Genomic DNA, 27,945 nt, shown 5'->3' with positions numbered 1-27,945 from the left:
TAATGTCAGTTTAATTCTTTACCTACTGTCAATGCAGTGAAATTAGACATTTTGTTTTTAAAGGTTACTGGTGGATGCCAGCAACCATCTTGGAAGAGAACAACACAATCTGTTATAAGGCCTCCATTTGAAAATTGTGTATTTGATACTAGAATATAATAGCAAAATGTAATTTGAAGTTAACATGTAGTATTTAAGTGACCAAGTAGTATTGGGTAAAAGTTATTGAATGGTGTTGGGATAAAGTGAAAAAATTGTGAAGGATTAAAATATTCCAAGAGCTCAAATTACTTCATCAAAACATGTTTAAGTCACATTTTATCAACACAAATTGCACAGGTTTATAGAACATGAATAAATTGTGTTAATTTAACTCAATTGTTTAAGTTGCTGCCAAAGCAAAACATCTGTGTGCAACAAATGTCCACCATTGAATTAAGTAAATCCAACAACATTTTTTTCAGTGTAAGTAGATTGCACCATTTAGAGTTCAGTGTGGCTGTATCCCAATTCAGGGTCTGCAGCCTTAAAGTACGCAGCCTCAACGGTCCTCAAGGGCCGCGTACTCAAAGACCGCTAAGGCCGGAAGTGAGAAGCTTGTGAAATGGGACGGTCTAGCCTCCGTCGCGCTGCCCAGGTTGCCTAGCAACCATGATAGCTGGAAACGTGTGGTTGACAGAAATGAAGGAGAACATATTTTGTTCATTTGTTTGTTTCTACATAAGCTTTGTGTGATTTGATAAGTATCTGAGGCTGAGACCACAGGACTGTAAAACATGATTGTTGGGCTTCATTTCTGTACTGAACAGTCATATAAGAATAGAATAGAATAATCCTTTAATTGTGCCACACGGGGAAATTTGGTTGTAACAGCAGCCAAAAAGACAAATATACAAACAAACAGTACACAGGACACGGAATAGAAACGTACACAATTTTTCTTACATATTTACATTAATGACAATGGTTACTATAAACACAGTACTGTACAGTTATTAAATTAAATAAAAATAATTACAGGTAAGAGGCAAACCAGGTTGTAGTGTGAATTGGTTAATTAACTAGCTTATTGCAGTTACAGCATTGATGTAAACATCTATGTTTGTTGGGAGCAGTTCAGATTGTACAGTCTGACAGCTGCAGGGAGGAAGGACCTGCGGAAACGCTCCTTCATGCATCTAGGATGCAGCAGTCTGTCACTGAAGGAGCTCTGCAGTTCAGCAACATCTACATACATGGGGTGGGAGGCTCTGTCCATCAGAGATGTTATTTTGGGCAGAGTCCTTCTGTCTCCCACCACCTGTACTGGGTCCAGGGTGCATCCCAGAACAGAGCTGGCCTTCCTGATGAGTTTATCCAACCTCTTCCTCTCAGCTGCCGATAAACTGCTGCTCCAACATACAACACTGTAAAAAGTGACAGATGCCACCACAGAGTCATAGAAGGTCTTTAAAAGCGCTCCCTGGACTCCAAATGACCTCAGCCACCTCAGCAGGTAGAGTCTGCTCTGACCCTTCCTGTAAAGAGCTTCAGTGTTGTGGCTCCAGTCCAGTTTATTATTCAGGTGAACACCCAGGTACCTATAAGAGTCCACTATCTCAATGTCCACTCCCTGGATGTTCACCGGTGTCAGTGTGGTGGGTCTGCGTCTCCGGAAGTCCACCACCAACTCCTTCGTTTTCCCGGCGTTGATCAGCAGGTGGTTCTGCTGACACCAGTCAACAAAGTCCAGAGTCCACTGTCTGTACTCTGAGTCGTCCTCACCTGTGATGAGGCCGACTATGGCAGAGTCGTCAGAGAACTTCTGTAGGTGGCAGCGTGGGGAAAAATTAATATAAGATTAGCTAGTAAATAACAATTAGCTAATGTTGTTCATGAGACTAAAGTCAGTGTAAATATGAGATGTCCAATATTATAGTTATTATATTAATCATTATTAGTTATTACAGCAGTGAGTTTTAACTCTCAAATCAAATCACTTCTATTGTCACATCACATGTGCAGGTACACTGGTACAGCACATGTGAGTGAACTCTGTGTCAAATACTGAGCTTCAGTAAAGATTCAAGTTGCAGCTATTTATGTCCTATCACCTTAAATCTTCACTCAAAGACACTCAAGTATCTTTGACAGTATATATATAGATGTATTATATATAAGACAAATGTTGTTCCTTCAGTATGTTGGCATTACTAAATTTGGCTCAATGCTTACATATATGTGTAAAAAGCAAATGTACGAGCTGTGATAACTGTCTGATAGAATGAAGAGTAGACTGATATATTAAATATTCCTTTATTGGGTGAGAAAATCAGACCATGTCATAACTGCTTTAAGTCATACAGAATAGATATCAGAGCCTTAAACAGGCTGACTTCTGCTAAATGGGTCAAACTGGGCAGAAAGTAAACAAACACAACATCCTTATAGAATATGATGTAACACTATAGATCAACTTACCTCAGAATATATAAAGCATATAAACAATTACAGCAATATGATGCAACAAACACAGCAGTGCTACTAATCCAAAATACTCAAAGCTTCATAAAACTGAAACAAACATTTATTTTTAGCTCCATTCTGCTGCTGATACATACTTTAAGTTTCTGAATATTAAACTTGTTGCTGCCTTTCATAGTGTGTAACTTGAAGGCCCTGAGTACTTTCTCCCACACTGAAAACACTGGGATGATAACATTATTTGAACATTACCTAATAAGACTGATTCAGGACAGACAATTAGTTATTCTAAACTTTTCTAGCAGTCCTTCACAAACAGGGAACAGTCTGTCTATTCTCTCCATCTGTCAGCTGCTGCTGTCTCTTCCTCCTCCTCTTCCTCACACACTGCTGAGTTTGTCCTGGTGTATCATCAGGGGTGCAAAGCCTCACAGATGATGTGCAGCAGTGGGTCCCTCAGTCTGTCCTCACTCTGGACACTTGCAGTTGTCACACATGGAAATCAAATGTGTGATAAGCTGCAGGATTCAAACACAAGTGTAACTTATAAACACATGTTCATACTTTTATTACACAATCAGAGATAAAATAAGAGAGAGAGTGCAGGACAGACAGACAGGTGACAGTCTCAGGTGTATACACTGCTACAAACAGGAGGATTTAGTGTTTGTGTTATTACGAGTGCTAAACAAGTAGAGTTCCCAGATGGTACAGTGGACACATGTGTGACTCCTGTGATTAAAGCATCTTTCTTTCAGCCTAACGAGTGAACCGTCAGCTTGTTCAAACACACGTTAAAGTCTGTTTGGCTCGACACCACCGAACAGAGGCAGCAATATAAAACAGCTAACATTAACAGTGCAGTGAATCCTGCTTGTGCCGTGATATTCCAATCAGACCAGGAGTGACATGTTTAGCCGCATGTTCTCCTTAAATTGCTGGCTGTCTGAGTGGTGTCCCAGAAATGATGTGGGCTTCATAGATAATTGGCAAACCTTCTGGAGGAAACCTGGTCTTGTTAGGAGAGATGGCATCCATCCCACTTTGGATGGAGCAGCTCTCATTTCTAGAAATATCGACAAATTTATTAAACCCCTCAAAACATGACTATCCAGAGTTGGGACCAGGAAGCAGAGTTGCAGTCTTACACGCCTCTCTGCAGCTTCTCTCCTCCTGCTACCCCCCCAAAAACCCATCTCCATAGAGACTGTGTCTGCTTCCAAAAAGACAAAAAACAAACTAAACACCAGCAACAAACAACTTAAACATTTACAAAGAAAGAACAATACAGTATCCACATCTGAACCAAAGAGTAAAACAGTGAAATGTGGATTATTAAATATTAGGTCTCTCTCCTCCAAGTCTCTGTTAGTACATGACTTAATAATTGATCAACAAATTGATTTACTCTGCCTTACAGAAACCTGGTTGCAGCAGGATGATTATGTTAGTTTAAATGAATCAACACCCCCGAGTCATTCTAACTACCAGAAATCTCGAAGCACAGGTCGAGGGGGCGGTTTGGCAGCAATTTTTCACACCAGTCTATTAATTAATGAAAGACCAAGACAGACTTTTAATTCATTTGAAAGCCTGATGCTTAACATTGTCCACTCCAGCTGTGAAATTCAGAAACCAGTCTTACTTGTTATCATCTATCGTCCACCTGGGCCTTACACAGAGTTTCTGTCTGATTTCTCAGACTTTATATCTAATTTAGTTCTGAGCTCAGATAAAATAATTATTGTGGGTGATTTTAACATCCATGTTGATGCTAAAAATGACAGCCTCAACATGGCATTTAATCTGTTGTTAGACTCAATTGGTTTCTCTCAAAATGTAAAAGAACCCACCCACCACTTTAATCACACTCTAGATCTTGTTTTAACATATGGCATAGAAACTGAACATTTAACAGTGTTTCCTGAAAACCCTCTCCTGTCTGATCATTTCTTGATAACATTTACATTTACAATAATTGATTACGCAGCAGTGGAGAGTGGACTTTATCAAAGTAGATGTATTTCTGAAAGCGCTGTAACTAAGTTTAAGAATATAATCCAGCCACTGTTATCATCGTCAATGCCCTGTACCAACACAGAGCAGAGCAGCTATCTGAACGCTACCCCAACAGAGGTCTATTATCTTGTTAATAATTTCACCTCCTCACTACGTACGACTCTGGATACTGTAGCTCCGGTGAAAACTAAGGTCTCTAATCAGAAGTACCTGACCCCGTGGTATAATTCTCAAACACGTACCCTAAAGCAGATGACTCGTAATCTGGAGAGGAAATGGCGTGTCACAAATTTAGAGGATCATCATTTAGCCTGGAGAAATAGTTTGTTGCTTTATAAGAAAGCCCTCCGCAAAGCCAGAACAGCTTACTACTCATCACTGATTGAAGAAAATAAGAACAACCCCAGGTTTCTCTTCAGCACTGTAGCCAGGCTGACAAAAAGTCAGAGCTCTTTTGAGCCAACCATCCCTTTAACGTTAACTAGTGATGACTTCATGAACTTCTTCACAAATAAAATTTTTATCATTAGAGAAAAAATTACCAATAATCATCCCACAGATGTAATATTATCTACAGCTACTCTTAGTACCATTGATGTTAAGTTAGACTCTTTTTCTCCAATCGATCTTTCTGAGTTAACTTCAATAATTACTTCCTCCAAACCATCAACGTGTCTTTTAGACCCCATTCCTACAAAACTGCTCAAAGAAGTCCTGCCATTGATTAATTCTTCGATCTTATATATGATCAACCTATCTCTAATAATCGGCTATGTACCACAGGCCTTCAAGGTGGCTGCAGTTAAACCTTTACTCAAAAAGCCATCTCTAGACCCAGCAGTCTTAGCTAATTATAGGCCAATCTCCAACCTTCCTTTCATATCAAAAATCCTTGAAAGAGTAGTTGTCAAACAGCTAACAGATCATCTGCAGAGGAATGGTTTATTTAAAGAGTTTCAGTCAGGTTTCATAGTTCATCACAGCACAGAAACAGCTTTAGTGAAGGTTACAAATGATCTTCTTATGGCCTCTGACAGTGGACTCATCTCTGTGCTTGTCCTTCTTGACCTTAGTGCAGCATTCGATACTGTTGACCATAATATCCTGTTAGAGCGATTAGAACATGCTGTAGGTATTACAGGTATTGCACTGCAGTGGTTTGTATCATATCTATCTAATAGACTCCAATTTGTGCATGTAAATGGAGAGTCCTCTTCACACACTGAGGTTAATTATGGAGTTCCACAGGGTTCAGTGCTAGGACCAATTCTGTTTACATTATACATGCTTCCCCTAGGCAGCATCATTAGAAGACATAGCATACATTTTCACTGCTATGCAGATGACACCCAGCTCTATCTGTCCATAAAGCCAGATAACACACACCAATTAGTTAAACTGCAGGAATGTCTTAAAGACATAAAGACTTGGATGGCCACTAACTTTCTGCTTCTTAACTCAGATAAAACTGAGGTCATTGTACTCGGCGCTGAAAAGCTTAGAAATATGGTATCTAACCAGATTCTTACTCTGGATGGCATTACCTTGGCCTCCAGTAACACTGTGAGGAACCTTGGAGTCATTTTTGACCAGGATATGTCCTTCAACGCACATATTAAACAAATATGTAAGACTGCGTTCTTCCATTTGCGCAACATCTCTAAAATTAGAAATATCCTGTCTCAGAGTGATGCTGAAAAACTAGTTCATGCATTTATTACTTCCAGGCTGGACTACTGCAATTCATTATTATCAGGATGTCCAAAAAACTCATTGAAAAGCCTTCAGTTAATCCAAAATGCTGCAGCAAGAGTACTGACAGGGACTAGAAAGAGAGAGCATATTTCTCCTGTTTTGGCTTCCCTTCATTGGCTTCCAGTTAAATCCAGAATTGAATTCAAAATCCTGCTCCTCACATACAAGGTCTTAAATAATCAGGCCCCATCTTATCTTAATGACCTTGTAGTACCATATCACCCTATTAGAGCACTTCGCTCCCACTCTGCAGGCCTACTTGTTGTTCCTAGAGTATTTAAAAGTAGAATGGGAGGGAGAGCCTTCAGTTTTCAGGCCCCTCTTCTGTGGAACCAGCTTCCAGTTTGGATTCGGGAGACAGACACTATCTCTACTTTTAAGATTAGGCTTAAAACTTTCCTTTTTGCTAAAGCATATAGTTAGGGCTGGACCAGGTGACCCTGAATCCTCCCTTAGTTATGCTGCAATAGATGTAGGCTGCCGGGGGATTCCCATGATGCATTGAGTTTTTCCTTTCCAGTCACCTTTCTCACTCACTATGTGTTAATAGACCTCTCTGTATTGAATCATATCTGTTATTAATCTCTGTCTCTCTTCCACAGCATGTCTTTTATCCTGTCTTCCTTCTCTCACCCCAACCGGTCGCAGCAGATGGCCGCCCCTCCCTGAGCCTGGTTCTGCCGGAGGTTTCTTCCTGTTAAAAGGGAGTTTTTCCTTCCCACTGTCGCCAAAGTGCTTGCTCATAGGGGGTCATATGATTGTTGGGCTTTTCTCTGTATCTATGAAGCGCCTTGAGGCGACATTTGTTGTGATTTGGCGCTATATAAATAAAATTGAATTGAAAATTGAATTGAATTGAATTCAGGACTGCAAACCGAGCAGCATCACTAACTTTCAGCTTGTTGTGTTTGTGGATATATGACTGACTTTAATTATCCACAAAATCATCACATTCTCTGTCAGATTAAGGTCGACTATTGTATTATTATATTTTAAAGGCTTTAAAATCAAGTAAAAGCTGAACGAACAAACATCGATAATGGCAAATAACTCTGCTGACATGTGGCCAACAGTAATGTTTTAATGTTCCTCATTATTAAACATTTACACATAAATAAGTGACATAATATTCAGTACTTACTTTTCACAGTTTACTCTTCGGCCGCTCTGCTTCTGCCGTCTGCGGCAGAATTATCCACACCGACTACTGCGCTATGAATTGTGGGATATGTTGGGCCACGAAGTCTACACTGCCACAGCCTTAAAATTCAGGGAAATGAAGGACGCATTTGAGGGCCGCATTTCGAGCAGCCTTTGAATTGGGACATTGGGACGTCCTAGACGCTCACACACAGCCTGAGGACAACAGGGTTGATATGAGCAACACATCAAGCATTTTGGTGAGACTGAATCCTCTTTATTCATATCACCTTTGGCTCTGGGTGGCCTCCGGGGATATCCAGGAGCCCTCCCGCCTCTGCCACCTTTTGGCTCCTCCTGATCATGACCACCTGACCATTGCTGGTGCACAGTATGGCACCCACACCTAGAGGCTGAGCCAGCAGCGTCAGAGGATCTCCGAAATCGGCCTCACCACGCTGTCGCAGCTTGGCCACCCCACACGACCAGTTTGTTCCCAGGTAGTCCTTGTAGCACGTGAGGCCTAACCTCAGAGTGAGGAGGGGTGCACGGTGTGGAGGAAGTTTGTCTGCAATGCCATTAAACTCTCTGTAGTCATGATTGGAGGCACCCTCAGCATTTTCTGTCTGACTTATACACCTGTTACGTATTTCACCCAAATCCCTCTGTCCTTGATTGTTTTGGTCCTCTGTGTGGTGGAAAATGGTGCCATGGGACAACGGAGTGGAAGGTGGATTTTGTGGATCTGCTAAGCAGAAAGAATGCAGCCTGAATTTTGCCCCGTTGAAAAGCCACGGCTCCTTGGACACCCGCTTCGTCCACACCTCATCTATGTGACGCTCCAGAGCCAGATCTGTCTGCCTGTTAAACCTGAGAGAGGAGGAATTGATTTTACATGATGAAAAGTATTTAAAGGATGTACTGCACTGTATGTTTGCACCTTTCTGAAAGCTCCACTTGTACTTGAGACTCGAGCAGCCCATGCCAGTGTGCACAGTGCAGCAGCACAGACACCTCGGGGTCCATCATTTCCCACTGCGGCTCTTCACTGGAAGCATCAGTTACTTGATCCAGTTGTGTCCTTTGAGAAGACTTGGAGGTGGGATGGTTTGAGATGTTAAGATGGTTGCTGGAAGTGATAAGAATGGGCAGGATTAGAAATGAGTCTATCAGAGGGACAGTTCAGGTTGAGCACTTTGAAGACAAAATCAGAGAGGCAAGGCTGAGATCATTTGGACATGTTGGACAAAGGATGCTGAAGATGGATCTGCGTTGAAGTAAGGAAAAGAGAAAGACCATGGAGAAGAGTAATAGAGCGAAGGTTGACATGCAGAGGGTTGGTGTGGGGGATAGGGTGAAATAATCCTCTGTGGTGACCCATAAAGGGAACAGCCAAAATAAGAAGAAAATGTGAGCTGTTTCAGCTGAAGCTTTAAACCTTAAGGCCCATGAAAGCATCAAATCAAGTGAGGTGATCAGCTCTGTGCAGGTTAATAAGTCCACTCCTGTTATACAAAGACACACATCAAGTGCAACCACATATAAGAGATTAGAGCAGGCAAATAAATATCTGACCATTGATAAGTTTAATGGAAGCACAACATCAAATTATTAAAAAAAGATTTCTAAAAATATTAGAAATTTGTTGCTATCATGGCAGTAACTACCTTTAAAATGCATGATTTTTTAAATAGACTCAAAATAATTGACCAAAATAACTGATTTAACTAATTAAACTAAACAGCCATAATGTTTGCATAAATGCAGGTCCAGGTGAGCTGTAAGTATGATGCAGTCATCCTCTAATTCAGGGGGATATAATGACAATTTCAACAGGGCCCGTGGGATCATGACAGCATTGGGTGCAGTGCCATAACCAAAAACGGGAGGACAACTTCTTTAAGGCGTCAACAGTTTGTTCTATGCAGATTTGTCCTATCTAATTGTCGGTGAGGTTGAAAAGGGGAAGAGACACATTTAAAAACGTGACATTCAAAAACAAGACCGCTCAGCGTCATTTTACTCACATAAAAGCTCCTGATTTGTTACTGCTCATGAAGTTATTCTTTATTTACTTACCAGTAGCTCCCAGTCAAAAACTTTCAATGAACCGGAGAGCTCGAAATGAATTAAATAGGAAGTGCGACTTCCGGATAAAATAAACGTCTAACATAACAACTCCTGTGTTCTCGTTTACTCTAAGATAATATTGTCTGGATGATTTTCTATGAAACCAAATAAGGACAAACGTTTTAAATGGCTTGTTTACCTGTCGTTTCCGAGGTAGGCGAAGAAGAAGCCAAACCAGCGAAAGGTGGTTTCTTCCTCTTTTCCCACGAACGGCAAAAAGTTGCTTCTTATCACCACCTAGCGGCAAAGAGTGTAAATAATAATAATGTTGTCAGTAAGATATTACTGACAGATGTGGAAAAAATATAAATTTGTGCATATTTCTACAATGTAAATTATATTTATGAATTATAGTTATAAGACAAACTTATTTATTTTAATATTAATTATAATCCGATTCAATCCAACTTTATTTATAAAGCACTTTAAAATAGCCAGCACAGTACCAAAGTGCTGTACAGTAAATAAATAAATAATATAGTGCTGTCCTCAGTCCTCAGCAACCTCTATATATTTTTCAAATATTGACATTCAAGGAAATGAGTGGAGGCTCCAAACGTTTGCACAGTGCTGTATATATTTAATTTCGTTTTCTTTTCTTTTTAAGTTGACTTTTAATTCTTTTCTGGAGTGACTTTTTATTGTTTGAAAATGCATAGTTTTAATTGTATCTATTTTCATTTTATACTATTATAATATGAATGGCATTACAACATGAACATGATTTTAATCACGTTGTCAAAGGAAAAGAAAAGAAAAGAAATTGAACTAAAACAAATGCCTGAATCCTAAATTATGGATATCCTATTGTGGTGATCTGAAATGTAACACTAAATGTGATTAAAACACTAAAACTCTGGACTCCTGGGCTGAACGACCGCGGGGATCACCAGCCCGAGGAAAACACAAAATACACATTATACACAATTCATTCTTGAATGAAGACGTTGATCAGACACATTTAAAATGTTGCCAATTGTGTTTATTATTAAATTATTAAGGAAATAGAAAAGGGGGAGAATAGAAAAGGGGGGTGGGGGGTAAAGAAGAGGGTAAAGGAAAGGGATAGAAAAAGGGAGAAAGGGAGAACCCCAACAATGCCCTCTGAGCAAGCACTGGGTGCGACAGTGGATAGGAAAAACTCCCTTTAAAGAAAGAAACCTATGACAGAACCAGGCTCTAGAGGGCGCAGTCAACTGTCGGGACTGGTTGGGGGGGTGAGGGTGAATGGGGGGGGGGGGGGTGGGGGGGGGGGGGGGAGAGAACCCCAACAATGCCCTCTGAGCAAGCACTGGGTGCGACAGTGGATAGGAAAAACTCCCTTTAAAGAAAGAAACCTATGACAGAACCAGGCTCTAGAGGGCGCAGTCAACTGTCGGGACTGGTTGGGGGGGTGAGGGTGAATGGGGGGGGGGGGGGGGGGGGGGGGAGAGAACCCCAACAATGCCCTCTGAGCAAGCACTGGGTGCGACAGTGGATAGGAAAAACTCCCTTTAAAGGAAGAAACCTATGACAGAACCAGGCTCTAGAGGGCGCAGTCATCTGTCGGGACTGGTTGGGGGTGAGGGTGAAGGGGAGAGAGGGGGGAGAACCCCAACAATGCCCTCTGAGCAAGCACTGGGTGCGACAGTGGATAGGAAAAACTCCCTTTAAAGGAAGAAACCTATGACAGAACCAGGCTCTAGAGGGCGCAGTCAGCTGTCGGGACTGGTTGGGGGTGAGGGTGATAGAGAGAGAGGGGGGGGGGGAGATGGGACGGGTGTTAGGAGTTAAAGGGAAATAGGGGAGGGAGAGGTGTCAGGAGAGAAAGGGAGAGGAGAGGAGAGGTGAAAATTACGATGCAGCGGTGGAGGAGGAAGACGGGGTCACATCAGCAGAAGAAAAAGTAGAAAAAGTAGAAAAAGCAGGAGTGCTCTTTCTCCAGAAGAAGCGGAAGCGTTTTTTCTTCTTTTCCATGATCTTTTCCACGAGCACTTTTTTCTCTAGGATGAGCGTTCTTAACTCATCAATTGTTTGTGTATTTTCCTTCTCAAGTTTCCTGCATGTTGTCTCCACTTCTTCTAATTTGGCTTGTTTTTCTTCGAGCCTTTCTTTCAGTTCTTTACATTTGGCCTCCTGCATAAGCTTTGCCTCGTGCATCTCTGTATAACTCTGTTGTAATTTGTTGTGTGTGTCTTGTAGCTGCTGACTTCTCTCGACTTCTTGAAGTGTACACTGCAGGTCTTTGTTTGTTTTCTCTAGTTGCTGCTTTAACATCTGCACCTCAGTGTTTTTGCACTTCAAGTTGTTGGAAAGTTTCTCCAGTTCTGTGTTTTTTCTCAGCATGTCACTGAGCTTACTCTGCACCTCTGAGCATTGTTTTTGCACTTTTTTCTTTTCCCCCTCCAGCTCAGTTGTTTTGGAGTTCAGTTTGTTATAACGGTCTTGCAGCTGTTGGTGTTGTAGCTCCCGTCAGCCACCACGCGGACAAGTTCTTGTTTACAGATGATTTATTCAATGTTCGGCGACAAGATCACTCAGCGTCGTCATCATCATCATCATCGTGAGAACTGCCCAAACAAAACAATTACAATAAGCAACATGTTTACAATAACTCTTGTCACCGTAAATCCAAACAACAAAGGTATAGACACATAAATGCCTTATTATGGCACTTTCATTGAAGCTCAAATTAACAGAGGCACCCTGAACACACCTCATTGCCTGCTGTAGCCAAACGGGAGAAAGTCCGTTCTTCGCGCGAGCCGCTACTCCTCTCAACGGTAAGTCCACAATTGGGTTTAATTAAACTTAAGTTTTTAAAGAACACATAAGTTAAGTCCAGTTTAAAACAGTAGGACGATGTAGCAGATCTCACAGAGCGCCATGCTTCTCTGCTCTTGTGTCACCACAAACTCAGTCCGTGCTGCACGTTACTTCCGCTACCGCCAATTACAAAACAAAGTTCCACAATTAAAGGAAACTTACAAATATAAACACAAGAAAACATTGGAACACTTCACTGTTAGTTACACTCCCACCAAATCACCTGTGATTTTCCCATAAAACTTAACATTTATGGATATAACAAGAAATCACATTTAACACTAATTGAACTGGTGGATTGGCAAAGTGACTCTTCAGTTAGCCTCCAGTAGAGTTACAGTCTTTTGAATAGGTCTCTCCAGATAGGTTGGTTTTGTGGTGCGTCTTCCTCTAGCATCTAGAGTTGAGTCACTGATCAACAACCTCACACTTCTCACCTTTCCATCCTGTCCCAGATAGACATCTATGATCCTTCCCATCTTCCATTGACTACGTGGAGCAGAATCATCCTTGAGAAGCACAATATCATTGACTTTCGCATTTCGTCTTGCTCTGTTCCATTTTTGTCTGCTCTGAAGATTCAACAGATATTCCTTTTTCCACCGTTCCCAGAAGCTATTGGCTAAGAACTGTACTCTGCGCCATCGTTTTTGCAGGTACACATCTTCCTTGATAAACTTTCCAGGAGGTGGGGGAATAATGCTTGACTTCATTGTCAGAATGTGGTTAGGTGTCAAGGGTTCTGGACCAGATGGATTGTGCAAATGCTCTGTTGTTAATGGCCTGCTATTCACAATTGCCATAACTTCGTAGAGGAAGGTTCTTAACGAACTGCTGTCGAGCCTTTTAACTGCTTGGTCGAGAACGGATGCCAGAACATTACGCACGGTGCGTATTTGGCGTTCCCAAACCCCACCTTTATGACTTGCAGATGGTGTGTTCATAACAAACTCACATCCAATTTTCTTGAGGTTCTCTCCATCCATCTCTTTCATGGCTTCAGCGAACTCGTGCCTTGCACCAATGAAGTTGCTGCCTTGATCACATCGAATTTGCCTAACACTTCCACGCAATGCAATAAACGAACGCAAGGCATTGATGAATGCATCAGTTGTTAAGTCCTCAAGCATCTCAATATGTATGGCTCTTGAGCACATGCATGTGAGTAAAAGCCCATAACGCTTAAGCTCCTTTCTGCCATCCTTGACATAGATAGGCCCAAAGCAGTCCATCCCACAATATGTGAAGGGTGGAGTCAACTCCGTGCGTTCTTGTGGGAGGTTCGCCATCCTTTGTCCTTCAGTGTTACGTCTAAACTTCCTGCATTTTGTGCAGTTGTAAATATGAGAGGAGACTGCCTTACTGCATCCAAGAATCCAAACACCATTGGCTCGCAGCTCGTTAACAGTCATACCTCGACCTTGGTGCTGCACCTTTTCATGATGATGCTTGATGAGCAGTGCTGACAAATGGCTTCCTTTAGGAAGGATAGCTGGGTGTTTCACATGGGGGTGAAGACTGGACATTGTTAAGCGCCCTCCAACCCTGAGTACACCCTGCTCATCAAGGAATGGGTTTAATTTGTGCAATTTATTTGCCTTGTCAATTGCCTTGATTTGCCCATTAAGCTTGAGACTCTTCATGGTTTCGGCAAGGTGTGTTGCTTGAACCAGTTTGATGAGAAAAACCTCTGCCTCCTTACGCTCCTCCAAAGTGGTGGGTTCACTAAACCTTGGTTTGTGGCCTTTAGCTGCCCTTGCTCTGCGTTTCAGTATGGCTATAGCTTGTACTGCTCTTGCCCAATCTGAAAACCCTTCAAGACGATCTAGCAGTGACCTCTCTTCCCTTGAGTGAATTTTGTGGACATGAGTCTTTCGTAACTCTGGGTCATCTTCTGATATTTCTCCCACTGTGAACACACTGCTTGGGAGGTTTAGCTGCCACAGAAAATTTGGACCTCTAAACCAGTTAGATGCCTTGAGCTGTTCTGCTGTCTGTCCCCTAGAAGAGTGGTCAGCGGGGTTGTCTTCTGAAGCAACATAGTTCCATTGGTCAGGATGTGTGCTCTGCTTGATACGTTGGACACGGTTTGCTACAAACACATGAAATCTCCTTGCATCATTGTTGATGTAGCCAAGGACAACCCTTGAATCAGTCCAAAAGTATTCCTGCAGGCCTTCCATTTCAAGCTCTCTCTGGAGCATGTCACTTGTGCGCACTGCCACCACTGCTGCAGAGAGCTCAAGTCTTGGTATAGTTGTTACCTTTGAAGGAGCTACCCTTGCTTTCCCCATCACGAGGGAACAGTGCACTTCTCCTGATGCGCTTATTACTCTCAGGTATGAGCACTCTCCATAACCTGAGGCACTGGCATCCGAAAAATGATGCAGCTCGTATTTCACAACTTTGCCAAAGCTTCCTGGTAGGTAGCATCGTTGTACCTTTATGGTTGCTAGATCTTGCAGTCCTCTCAACCAGGATTCCCACTGGGGCAGCAGATGGTCTGGAAGAGGATCATCCCAACTAACTCTCTCATGACACATTTGCTGGAGGATTTTCTTTCCTAAAAGGATGAAAGGTGCGACAAAGCCAAGCGGATCAAACACGGAGGCCACGGTGGACAATACCCCTCTTCTGCTCATGGGTTTTTCTTTCACCACCACTCTAAACTGGAAATCATCTGATGTGACACACCATTGCACACCAAGGGCTCTCTCCATGTGTGGTTCATGAAGAGCCATATCCAAGTTGTTGGCTCCTCCAGCACACTCTTCCTTTGGGATTGATGACAACACGTGCTTACTGTTGGAAATGAACTTATGCAACCTTAAGTTGCCAGTGTTGCAAAGCTCCCTTGCTTCATTCACTAGCTGGATTCCCTTTGCTTCGGTGGATACACTAGTCAAACCGTCATCAACATAAAAGTTTCTTTCTATGAAGCGGACGGATGCTTCGCTGAAATTCCCCCTTGCCATTGCAGCAAGATGTTTGAGGCCATAATTAGCACAGCCTGGAGACGAAGCAGCTCCAAACAAATGGACTCTCATGCGATAGACTGCTGGCTGTGCTTCTAAATCTCCATTCTCCCACCAGAGAAAGCGGAGGTAATCTTGGTCTTCTGCCCTCACGTGAAATTGGTGGAACATACGTTCTATGTCACACATGATTGCAACCCTTTCCTTGCGAAACCGACACAAGACACCAACAAGGGAATTTGTCAGCTCTGGACCAGTCAATAGATGATCATTTAAAGATGTCCCCTGAAACCGGGCTGAACAGTCAAAAACAATGCGGATTTTCCCAGGCTTTTGCGGGTGATAAACACCATGGTGTGGGATGTACCACACTGGATGATTGTGGAGATCAGCTTTGGGGATCTTCTCAGCATCTCCACGCGCTATGGTCTCTTCCATGAAGGTTTTGTAGTCCTGGTAATATCTGCTGTTTCTCCTTAATTTCCTTTCTAGGTGCTTAAGGCGATGGATAGCACACACCATATTGTCTGGCATGCTCGGCCTTTCTCGTTTAAATGGAAGAGGCATCTCAATATGACCATCTACTTTGTGTTTGATTCCTTGTTTCAATTTCGACAAAAACTGGAGGTCATCTTGAGAGAAGTGATTGTCCTCAGCAACTCTCTCATTAAAGTCACATTCAAGCGCTTTAATTATGTCAGATGAGATGACTTCCTTGATCTGTGTTCTGCATACATAGTGAACTTCCTGTTTGGGACTTGATGGAAGCTGAAGTTCCGGTGTCACTTGCCTTGTGATGACTTGATGACTCACTCCAATAGTGTCTCCACAGTCTACGTATGGGCTGCCATGTCCAATAATGCTCCATCCCAAGTCTGTTCTCTGTGCAAATGGTTGATTTTCTTCACCGCACACCACCTCTCTAGGAAGAAGTGCCTGAGAACAGTTGTAGCCGATTAGTAGACCAACATCACACCCTTGACGAGGAGCAATCTTATCTGCAATCTGCTCAAGATGGGGCCATGCCATTGCTGTCTCTGGTGTAGGTATGTGGTCTCTGTTCGCCGGAATGAACTTTCTTGTGTAGGTTGTAGGAAGAGTTATTTTCTTCTCTGAGTTGTATCCTCTAACTTGCAACCCAGAGATCCTTTGGCAAGCTACAACTTTGTTTGTAGAGGCCATAGTAGATAACCTTAGCTTGACTTGTTCCCCCTTTGCATTTAGAGAATCTGCTGCCTCCTCAAGAATGAAGGTTGTGTCACTTTGCGTATCAAGGAGAGCATACACAAGTGTTTCTCTGTCAGGCTCTTTCATCATTGAAACCCACACAGGAATGATTGTAGATGTCTGAATGTTGGTGTTGTCATGCTGAACTCTGTTGGATGTTGCTTCACTTATTACTATAGCTTTCCTTTCTTCTAGATGTTCATTGCTTTGTTCTCTGTGTCTAGCTTCCTGCCTTATTCCTTCAGTCTTTCGTGTCTTCTGTTCTTCTCTTCGATCATCGTGTAAGCAAGTTGGATGCCTTTTCTGGCATGTACTGCAAGTGCTTCTGTACTTACAGTCTCTCGAGTGATGTCCAGGCTTTAAGCAACCAAAGCATAGCTTATTATCTTGAACAAACCTGTGTCGTTCCAATATTGGTCGTTCCAGAAATTTTCTACATTTGTACAGACTGTGGCCTGGTCTTTCACAAAACAGACAACTGCTGGCAGCAATCTTCTCATCAGTGTTTGTTGTTAGAACCTTAACTGCAGGAGTCTGGTTTCGTTGTGGCTTGGCCTTTTCTCCATCGCACTGTTTCAAGGCATGGAGTGAAGTCACAGGATTGCATGCGATCCTGGCTTCCCTTATGAGAAACTGCACAAACTGGCTAAAGCTTGGAAATCTGCCAGTCTCCTCCTCTATCGTCAACACTTTCCTATTCCACCTTGATGTCAACCAATCGGGGAGCTTGGAGAGGATTTTTTGATTCTCATTGCAATCATTAAGAACCTCTAGACCTTTAATCTGGCTTTCCGCAGCTTCACAGCTCCGTAGAAAGTCCACAAATTCCTGAAGTTCCAGACTGTCCTTGGAGCCAATTCTGGGCCATGCACTGAGTTTGTCTCTGAAGGCTTTGGCAATAAGGAAGGAGTTTCCAAATCTCTCGTCTAATACTTCCCATGCTGCCTTATAAGCAGCCTCAGTGCCTAACAGGAAATAGTTTTCAACAGCCTTCTTAGCAGGTCCACTAACGTACTTGCACAAATAGTAGATTTTCTCAGAGGCTGGTATGTTTTTTCTTTCGATTAAAGTTTGAAAGGCAGCCTTCCAGTTCTTATATTTTAGCGGGTCACCACTGAATGTTGTCGGCTCTGGCATAGGAAGACGACTGGCACTAATAGAATCTGCTAATACCATGGCAAGTGCTGCAATGCCACCATCATGCTGTGGATGTATAACAGCTTGTTGGGGTAAGTGTAACTCTGGTGAGTTACGTATGTGACTTGTGTGCTGAAATCGGTCCCCTTCCCTTTGGCTTTCAGTTTTACATTCATGCAGTAACTGCTTAATTTCTTCTTCTGAATCTTCATCTTGCTCTTGCTCATACACTTGCATGGTTGCCTTAGCCACCCTTAACTGTTTGAGTGCTTCCAATCGTTCCAGTTCCTTGCGTTTGTCTTCCAAAACCTTTCGCCTGGCAGTATTTTCAACCTCAAGTTTTGCTTGTAACTGTGCTTCTTCTTCCTCCATTCTTAAACGTCGTCTGCAGGCTTCAGCTGTTTGTTCTGCAATCTGTCTTTTATCTTCAGCCTCCAGTTGCAGAAGCTCTGCTTGCTGACACTGTTGTTCATGTAGGATTTCCAGTGTTGCTTGGGCTGCAGCCATTTTAGCAGCAGCTTCTTGTCTGCTCATGGATGACGCACTGGAGGACTTAGAAGCAACTCTTGATGCAACGTGTGACTGTTTGTATTGACTGGAAACCTGTGAGTGCTTACTGACGCCATATGATTTCTCAGACATTAAAAGAGATTCATCTACATTAAACTGTGGTTTGACTGGTGCCTTTCCTCTCAAACGTCTTTGTGCAGTCTTAATAACAGTTCTTGTTACCTCCTCGCAAGTATCAATTCTGCGGCGTGCATTGTTATCAGGAATGTCCACCTGACGCCAGTTTTCATACGCTGCGTTTAGTTCGCTGGAAGCAGTGTTAATGTTGTTTATTATTGCTTGCAGCTCTTCATCTGAACAATTGTCAGAAATTGAATGGTTAGCATCCTTTGCTAGAACCTTCCACTTTTCGTACTTGATCTTAAAACTTTGCTCCAACTCCTTAATCCTTTGGTTTAACATTCCTCTTCCCTTTTCAGTTAAGGTTCTTGACCTCTGGCTTTTACGAGGTGGGTTTTGAATTTTTTGTTGTGGACACTTACTTGTTGATGGATGAACATCTGATGTTACTCGAACTTCTTGTGGACCATCTGTATTTTGCAGAGGAGAACTGCACAGTGGAGGGTTTTGCTGAGGGCTGGTGACAGTCTCTGCCTTAGGATTGTCACTCAGTTTAGAGAGATTTGTGACTGACATGTTAGGCTAAGTAAAGGAATCTTATAACATAAAATAACACTGCCTTATAGCTTGTAACAAACTTTGTTACTTCCTTTAAATAAAACCTTGCATAAAATCCAGGACTGCTTTAGTAGCTTATTCTTATAACCCTTAAACACATGTCTGAAATCACTAACAACCCTTAAAGACACAAATTTTCAAACTCATGATCAATAGTAAACTTGAACCTTCTTGCTTGCAGCTACAATGAAACCACTTCAGGACACCCTTATTAACACTTTAAAGCATCCAAACTTGCAAATGGTCTTCAGGTTAATTTTCTGCAGCACACTTGAGACAATCAATATGTCCTTTCTTTGAATTGTTAGGATGAGCAAACCCGTTATTGGCTTCTGGCAGGAGCTTGGGGACCCTTGTAGACACGCTAGAGATGACTTCTGTTCCTTTCTTTCTCGCCCACTCACAAGGAGCAGATGAGTTCTCACTGTAGCTCCCGTCAGCCACCACGCGGACAAGTTCTTGTTTACAGATGATTTATTCAATGTTCGGCGACAAGATCACTCAGCGTCGTCATCATCATCATCATCGTGAGAACTGCCCAAACAAAACAATTACAATAAGCAACATGTTTACAATAACTCTTGTCACCGTAAATCCAAACAACAAAGGTATAGACACATAAATGCCTTATTATGGCACTTTCATTGAAGCTCAAATTAACAGAGGCACCCTGAACACACCTCATTGCCTGCTGTAGCCAAACGGGAGAAAGTCCGTTCTTCGCGCGAGCCGCTACTCCTCTCAACGGTAAGTCCACAATTGGGTTTAATTAAACTTAAGTTTTTAAAGAACACATAAGTTAAGTCCAGTTTAAAACAGTAGGACGATGTAGCAGATCTCACAGAGCGCCATGCTTCTCTGCTCTTGTGTCACCACAAACTCAGTCCGTGCTGCACGTTACTTCCGCTACCGCCAATTACAAAACAAAGTTCCACAATTAAAGGAAACTTACAAATATAAACACAAGAAAACATTGGAACACTTCACTGTTAGTTACAGGTGTTTCCTCTCAAAGTCCTGGAGAATTTGTTTTTCTTCTTTCTGCTTTATTTCCCGTTGTTCTTTGTCTTGAAGCAGCTCTTGATATTTGTGCAGAGCTTCATCAAGCTTTACCTGCTGCGCTCCGTATTTTTCCTGCATGCCTCTCTGGTTTATGTCCAGTTTTTCTTTCTCTTCAAGGATCTCTTTATTTTTTTGCAGAGCTTCATCAAGCATTACTTGCAAACCTTGGTTGTGTTTCTTAATGATCTGAAGCTCACAATCCAGATCTTTCTGTTTCGTGTCATGCTGTTCTTTGTCTTGTCGGAAATCCTTATTTCTTTGCACTGTTTTATCAAGCTTTATTTTCAGCGCGGTGTATTTTTCTTCCACGCCTTCAAGCTTGGAGTCCATTTCTTTCTGTTTAATTTCTAGTTGCTTTTTTTCTTGAAGCAACTCTTTATTTTTGTTCAGTGTTTTATCAAGCTTTGCCTGAAGTCCTTTGTGCTTTTCCTCCATGCCTTGCAGTTTGCGCTGCTTTATGTCCATTTGTTCTTTTTCTTGGAGGAGTTCTTGATTTTTTTGCAGAGCTTCATCAAGCTTTATTTGCAAGGCTTCCTTGTGTTGCTCGCTGTCCTGAAGCTTGCAATCCGTATCTTCCTTTTTCATGGTCTGTTGCGCTTTCTTTTTAAGAAACTCAACCCTTCCTTTCAGCACTTTTTCATTTATCTCAGTGCCTTGGAGTTTTATGACCAGTTGTTTCTTCTCTTGGAGGAGTTCTTGATTTTTTCGCAGAGCTTCATCAAGCTTTACACTCAGCTCCTGAATCTTTTTTTCCTTGTCTTTCTCGTTTTTCTTCTGTTGGAGGATTTCTTCTGTTGGTTTTTCTTGTACTTTATTAAGCTTTGCTTGGAGCTCAAAGTTCCTTCCCCGCATGTCTAGGAGTTCCATTTCTTTCTCCTTTTGAATATCTTCCTTTTCAAGAAGCTGGCTGAACAGTCTATCTACTTCAGCGGTCCTTCTCTCATATTGCTCTGTCAGGGAGATAATCTGCGCTCGTTGTTTAAAAAAACTTTCCCAGACGTAACTGGTGTACTCTGGCTGGAGCGGGTGTCGCGTATTGTGATTGTTCATGAGATTTTCCTCACGCATTTCTTCCAAGCACATCTTCTGCAGTTGATCGTTTTCTTCTCGATTGCAAAGAGGAGCGCTGGGCTTTACTTTTTCTCTTTTTTTCTGTTTTCTTGGAGACATGTTTCTAATCTGTTAACAGTGACTCTGAAAAGGATTCAAAAAAGGCTTCTCTGGCGAACGTTCGTTTGAATGCTGCAAACATAAATGCTGCGAATAACGGACTAAAAGTTGTTGCGTCTCACGCCTATTTAAGGGTTTTAGGATCAAAGGATCAAAGGATCAAAGTGGGAGTAAGATTCTAAATGTGTGTGACATCACAATTCTGTAAGCCAATGAGGTTGTCACATGACATTTGTGAGAGGGCATTCTTTACTTGTGTAATTGGAGAGGCTTTAGGACCCAGGGGACACAATGGAGGGTATAAAAGAGGAAGTAGCAGCAGGTGCTCTTCATTTCCACTGACGAGCTGCTGTGAACAATGGTTGTGTGAGTAGGTGAGGAGCCTGAGAAGTTTTAGTTGTCTGCCACACAAACGGTTGTTTTAAACCTCTACAGCAGAGGTTCGAGGTGCAGGCAATTTTTCTTTTAGTGCTTTTTAAAATTTTGTTGAAATGTATTTGATGTTTATTGTATTTTATGTTTTTAGTAGTGATTTTAGACGATAAGCCAAGATAAGCCAGGTGTGCAGCAAACACAGTTGTCTGCTGGAGGTATGTTAACTTAATATATTTGACATTAAAAAAGTATATTTATGCACTATAATCTAATTTATATTGTATTGCCTCCTGCAGGGCAGGCTGCACATGTGAACTTGTCACTGTTTTTTCCTCCTCCTGTTTTGTTGCGTTTTTGGTTTTAGTAGGGTCACCTTTTTAAAACTGTTTTTTTATGCTGGGTTTGTTTTTATTTTTACTGGGCTGGTGCAATATTAGTCGGGCAATGTGCAATCCCTGAGCTGGGCGCTTACCTTAGGGGACGTAGGTCTTTTAGAGGTGTTCTGTGTGGATTTGCAGTGAATAAGCTTTATTAAGAGTGATTTTAGTGCCACCGATTATTGCCTGAACTAAAACACTTAGTGCATGCGATAAGTGTTCTGTTCGGCTCGTATTTCTTTGGGGTGGATTTGTTTCTTTTAAAGCAACGAGCATCTGGGACCACCGGGGTGGAGCAAGCCCTCAGGTGATAGTTGCATTGCTGGCAGGTTGCACCAATAACACTATCTTGTGGTCATTAGTGACCTTTTCCATTTTTATGTTTTAGGCTTTTTTTTTTTTTTTTTGCAAACCCTTTGTGTTCTTTTAAAATAAATTTTAACATATCTGACTGATAATTGACCCTCTTGTCCCGTTTATTCTGGGCTCTTAGCGGTTACTCGGTGGCTTTTACTCGCTACATTTTAACAAATTATCAATAACCTTTCAATATCAGTAACAATGGTGACAGTATATTTGTTTATTGTGTTGAACAATAAACAATTATGCTGACAACTATGTGTCCAGTATGTTGGCTGATTTTCTTTAACTTTTTGCATTTGAAAATAAAAGCTGGGTTGATTTTAACACCATTACAAGAAGTGTTGTTAATTCTTTTTGAATCATAATCAGGTTACCACAAATTGTTATAATTTAGTAGAACTTGAAATGTTTGTCAGTGGGTAAACAATTCTTGTAACTGGGAGGTTGCTGGTTCGATCCCCAGCTCTGTCTGTCTTGGTCGTTGTGTCTTTGGGCAAGACTCTTCACCTACCGCCTACTGATGATGGCGCGATAAAGCAGCCTCGCTTCTGTCAGTCTGTCCCAGGTCAGTTGTGGCAACAACTGTGGCTTGCCTCCACCAGTGTGTGAATGTGAGACTGAAGGAATAGTGGAATTGTAAATTGCTTTGAGCGTTGGGCAGCTGTCTTTTTATTGTTTGAAAATGCATAGTTTTAATTGTATCTATTTTTATTTTATACTATTATAATATGAATATCATTACAACATGAACATGATTTTAATCACGTTTTCAAAGGAAAAGAAAAGAGATTGCAGGTCATAACTTCTTACCTGACGATCACTTCACCTGACACTCGGTGGCCGTCTCGGGTCTCTCCTCCTCACCCACCTGCTCTCTGAGGAAGCTCCGCCATAGCTCACAGAAGAGCCAGAGAATTTTGTTTCTTATGGTGTGAAAGTCTTTCAGGTGCCTTCTGTGAAACTCCAAGTTAACTGTTATGTGCCTTTTAATGAAGAGTGGCTTCCATCTGGACACTCTACTGTAGTGAAGTAGATTCTGGGGTAGGATTTTACGTGATGTCCACAAATGCAGCACTACCATCCACACCTTCCCAGCTGATAATTAGCGGCCTTATAAGAAACAGCTGCGCTTCACTACCACACGGAGGCATTTGGCAGTCTTTTCCCATCCAAAGCGGCTGAGAGCATTAGGCAGCTAAGCATTGCAGAGCTCCTCAGGAAAGAGAGTGGATTGTGCCATGCTGCTGCTGTCTTGTCTTATGCTGTTTGTTTGTTATGTGATGCTTTTATAAAGAACAGTAACTTGGGGTGTATTTGTTTCAATTCAATCTTTATTGGCAGACTTTATGTCCATAAAAACAAGACAGAAACACAACCCCCCCCCCCCCCCCCCCCCAACACAAGGTATAGACCATTAAATATATATAAGTATATAAAGCATTTGTAAAAATATAAAACCATAATATACATAAAACATAATTAATTAAAATAAATCAATAAATACACAAACACTTTAACCAGTGCTTTCTCAGACTGGATGAGTAACGGGAACCACTCACTGTCGGATCTGTAAGTGCTAAAATTATACTGTTTCTCGAACCATCCAGTCGTTCTCTAAAATTGAACATTAACTTTCTTAAAAGTGCTTTAAAAGTCCAAACACCCACAGCTACAACCATCTGGCTGGCACTACCACTTCTAGGTATCCTGCAAAGGATTCTCATTGCATCATTATATGCAACATGCAGCTTCAGCATGCTACATTGTTTGTAGGATGACCACAAGGGGGCAGTATTTAGCTGTTTATCCTGCTTGGTTCTACATATCAAAACAGCACTTTTAGCAGCATTGTACTCAATGTCATATTGCACACCATATTCAGTACAGACATTAAGAAGATCCTGTAATCCAGCACTGCTTGGACTAAAAACAACCAGGTCATCTGCATACATAAGATGATTTATCAATGTTTTACCTAATATACACCCAGTGATACAGGCTCTCAGCTGTATGGACAAATCATCAACATATAAATTAAATAAAATTGGAGACAAAATCCCACCCTGTCTGACACCATTGCTGACACCAAAGGGGGCAGAAATACTGCTTCCCCATTTAACCTGCATGTTCTGATGAGCGTACCAGTAAGAGAGAATCCTCACGATGTATTGAGGAACCCCCCGTGTCTTCAATTTATCAAAAAGTTTTCTGTGGTTCACTCGATCAAAAGCCTTAGAGGCATCAATGAAACACATGAGGACAGATGAATTTTTAGCCCTATACAAACTGACTATTTCCTTGAGTGCATATATGCACATGTCAGTGCCGTGCTTTGGTTTGAAGCCAAACTGATTATCCAGAGAAGAGATGAACACACTAACTCTGTCAAACAAGATTCTTTCTAACACCTTAGATAAAATACTGGCTAGTGCAATTGGCCTGTAATTATCCAAACAGCTCACTTTTGCAGCTTTGTCCTTCATAACTGGTACCAGTAAAATACACAGCATTGAGTCTGGTAATATGCCATGAATCATAAACCCAGTGAAACAGAGTGCTAAAAGAGGAGCTAGCCTTAAACTAGCATGTTTTAAATGTTCTGCAGTGATGCGATCCAAACCAGAAGCTTTATTATCAGACAACCTATGAATGGCTTCATATACTTCATGTGTCCCTACACTTATTGTGTCATTACTCATGTCAAGATTGTCCTCATATGGATCACTTTTTATACAGTTAAACAACGCACTGTAATGCTGTCTCCATAATGCTGCAATGTTATCTGCCCCAGAAACACCTTCAACAGTTGATGGTAGAGATGGTTTACAGTTATTAAGAGCTTTCACCTCTTTCCAAAAATCTGCCATATTATTACACAGCATTTTCCTGGCCAAAGAATCTGCTCTCAGCATTTGCTCATTTTTAGTTATAAAGCGAACAGCGTACTTATATCTGGCATTCGCACATTTTTTCTGTTCAAATTCTGGGCCTTGTTTAGGTCTTCCAGCCATGGCCCAACATTTATAAGCTATGCGAGCTTCATCATGATACATGGATACATGTTCTTTCCAGCCAGGTCTGATGTTAGGTTTCTTATGCTTATATTGTTTATCAAGCAGTGTACCACTTTCATACAGAGCAGTCACTATATCATCATACATGGAGCAGAGTAAATGTTTATGCACAGCATTCTTACAGTTGACATCCTTGCACAAAAGAGCTTCTTTGGGCAAAGAAATGTTGTTCAGATGTATATCGGTATTACTAAGCTAAGAAATCATCTTCACTACATGCTGACCAGTCTAATTTTACACTGGTAGCAATATTAGTAATATTATTCCCAGTTGTTGCTGGCATTTGTTCCACATTCACAGTAAAACCAAAAGGTATATGATCTGACACAGTTACCTCATACCTAATAGTCATGTTTGCTAAAGCTGCATGCCCATCAGCTGTACAGATACAGTGGTCCAGCCATGATGTACTATGCCAGGCTTCACTTATGTATGTATAGCTATCTGCAGGCAGTAACACTTTGGTAGACAAGATAAGATTATTAACTTGACAAAAGTGAGTTAAGTGGTTAGCAAACCGAGAACTGCTGTCTGTGAGATCAGCATTAAAATCACCCAAAACATATATGCTGTAAGTATCGTTGTCTTGAATAAATGCATTAATAAAAGCCAGCCTACTGAGGTATTCTTGCTCATTTTGACAAGATTCATAGGGAGTATAAATATTAAGAATGATAAAACTACTATTGTTCTGTGTATATTGTATACCAATACACCAGTCTACATCCAGTCTAATGGGCTTTATCACAGGGTCTATTTTTTTATCCCAGAGCACAGCAACCCCTCCAGGTATTCTGCCTCTGACTATAGCTGTGCTGAGATCAGTTGTTGATTCCCCCACTCCCAAAAAACTTGCATTTAGACAGTTAAGTTTTCCCAGGTCCTGTTTGGACAACCATGTCTCCTGCAAGCATAAAATGTCACATTCTGCAAGCAGACTGTCCACAACAATCCGTCGAGCTTTGTCCCCTGCACTCTGTCCCAAACGTAGACCACGACAGTTGTAAGATAATATCCTAATAGACATCTTCATGTTGATACATTGGTACCAAAAGGCGCAGTTATCTCCCCTGCTGGATCCCCTGAGCTTGGCACCACCGTACCGGTCTTACGAGGTTCATAAAAACGCCGGACCAGAGCCCCTTCAGGCCAGAGTTCAGGATTGTACATTTCACCCACATCATTACATTCAGCAGTAACCTTGAAAGAGCCGAACCTGCTACGTTTACCAGCAATTTTTTGACAGGTCACATCTCTTTTGAGTTTCTCTCTCAAATGCAGAGCAAGAGTTTCTGCATCTACATCCAGGGCAAATTTAGTGGCAAACACGCTCACCAATTTAGTTTTCACAGTTCTGATTGTACTCACAGCTCCAGTGCTCGATACAGGTCCAGGCCTCTTATTGTGTCCAGTGGTAACAGCATGCATTCCTGAACCCGCATTAACCTTCTCCAGCTTGTGACGAGGCTTGCCATTTTTCACAACTTTACTCCATTGTGGGGAGCATGTAGAAAGCACTGTCTCAACGGGATCCTCCGTCGTTGCAGTAGTTTCCATATTACGACCTGAGGCTGTCGTCGGAGCCCGATCTTGACCACGTAGCAACATCTCCGGACAAAACGCTGACACTGTGCTTGTCCCAGTCCTTGAAGCAGCCAAAGCTCCGGCTTCCTGCGTTCCGTGCGGGCCGCCTTTACTTCGGCTCCCCCACCGCTCCTCTGCGTGTTTCCCCAGGGGAAAGTGGGAAGCGGTCCCCGACCCCTGAGCATTCAGCGTAACAGGCTCAGCCGGTACCTCGGGCCGACACTCAAGAGCAGTCACACGGTGGTCGACCTCCACAGCATTGGTCATGACTTGCTCGCAGACATCCGCCTGTAGTTTAACTACATGTTTTAAAGCACCCACCTCAGCACACAGCTGGTCCATTCTGGTTTTATGTAGATCTCTTTTATTAATTTGTTTAACGTTTTATGCTTTGTTTTATTGCTTTAGTGGAGGTGCGGCCGCTTGTTGAGGGGCTAGGCACGTGAGGTGGGCATAGGTAGATTGCACCATTTAGAGTTCAGTGTGAGTGACAGTGAGGTCTGCAGTGGAGTTACACGGGTGAGTAACTGGTGGCACTAGTGATGGCCAAATAAAGCTTTCTGAAGCATTGAAGCTTGTATTGAAAAACGGTTCATTACTCGAAGCTTTTCAACACAGTCCTCTCTGGTGACATCTGGTGGCCAAAGATATGAAGAGCAGCTTGAATCCACAAAATAAAACCAACTGCTTCGTAATGATTGCCCACTCTACAGAGTGGAATTTTGTCTGATATTGGTCCACCGTTGTGTTGCTTTAAACGTGTATTTTTTGGGGAGACAAAAATCTTTATTTCTTTAATAAATAATTTTGACCAGTAAACTTTCCTTGTTTAAACATGCACCATTGTGTGGTCTTTCTTTGCTTGTGACGTCTTGATGTTGGTAAATACAATAATTGAAAAATACCACGTTACAACCTGTTCCTTTTATATTTAAATAATTTCTCCTGCCTTAAGGAAAATCCCTTCACATGGCACAGAATAGGCTGGAGTGCAGAGAAACTGGTAGAGATGCAGTTATACAGTCTACCTGGGCCCCACAA

At 41.9% G+C, this 27,945-nt stretch overlaps 4 protein-coding genes and 1 long non-coding RNA gene across 5 annotated transcripts in view; 1 reads left to right on the top strand and 4 right to left on the bottom strand.

The window, feature by feature from the left end:
• Window positions 1-27,945, top strand: part of LOC148106203 (uncharacterized) — an 83,469-nt gene that overhangs the window by 2,823 nt on the left and 52,701 nt on the right. The gene's annotated exons all lie outside the window — the stretch shown is intronic.
• LOC148106211 (uridine diphosphate glucose pyrophosphatase NUDT22-like) lies at window positions 65-9,738 on the bottom strand. The gene is made up of 5 exons (XM_087830110.1): window positions 9,647-9,738; window positions 8,318-8,506; window positions 7,668-8,247; window positions 7,564-7,593; window positions 65-88 (listed from the first exon to the last, which is right to left on the bottom strand). Exons 2-5 carry the CDS (start codon window positions 8,404-8,406, stop codon window positions 65-67), a joined length of 723 nt encoding a protein of 240 aa, XP_087686236.1. The 5' UTR covers window positions 8,407-8,506; window positions 9,647-9,738.
• On the bottom strand, window positions 10,971-11,943 carry LOC148106210 (uncharacterized; the record flags this gene model as incomplete). Its single annotated transcript, XM_087830108.1, has 1 exon — window positions 10,971-11,943. A coding segment is annotated over one exon (603 nt), but the record flags the coding sequence as incomplete, so codon positions are not given.
• Window positions 19,893-21,301, bottom strand: LOC148106209 (uncharacterized). The gene has a single exon (XM_087830105.1). The coding sequence runs from the start codon at window positions 21,129-21,131 to the stop codon at window positions 19,893-19,895; it is 1,239 nt and encodes a 412-aa protein (XP_087686231.1). The 5' UTR covers window positions 21,132-21,301.
• LOC148106208 (uncharacterized) lies at window positions 26,265-27,246 on the bottom strand. The gene has a single exon (XM_087850798.1). It carries the CDS (start codon window positions 27,244-27,246, stop codon window positions 26,350-26,352), a length of 897 nt encoding a protein of 298 aa, XP_087706924.1. The 3' UTR covers window positions 26,265-26,349.

Source organism: Neolamprologus brichardi, chromosome 2, assembly GCF_056152115.1.
Source record: "Neolamprologus brichardi isolate AB-2024 chromosome 2, ASM5615211v1, whole genome shotgun sequence".
In the NCBI taxonomy this organism is placed as follows: Eukaryota; Metazoa; Chordata; class Actinopteri; order Cichliformes; family Cichlidae; genus Neolamprologus; species Neolamprologus brichardi.
This window is presented reverse-complemented; position numbering and strand designations above follow the sequence as displayed.

Coding starts and splice junctions, on each gene's coding strand:
- LOC148106208 (XM_087850798.1), bottom strand. CDS start 27,246: ATGGACCAGCTGTGTGCTGAGGTGGGTGCTTTAAAACATGTAGTTAAA.
- LOC148106211 (XM_087830110.1), bottom strand. CDS start 8,406: ATGATGGACCCCGAGGTGTCTGTGCTGCTGCACTGTGCACACTGGCAT. Junction 8,248..8,317: donor CAAGTGGAGCTTTCAGAAAG/GTGCAAACATAC, acceptor CTCCTCTCTCAG/GTTTAACAGGCAGACAGATC. Junction 89..7,563: donor AGCGTCTAGGACGTCCCAAT/GTCCCAATTCAA, acceptor TTCTCTTCCAAG/ATGGTTGCTGGCATCCACCA.
- LOC148106209 (XM_087830105.1), bottom strand. CDS start 21,131: ATGTCTCCAAGAAAACAGAAAAAAAGAGAAAAAGTAAAGCCCAGCGCT.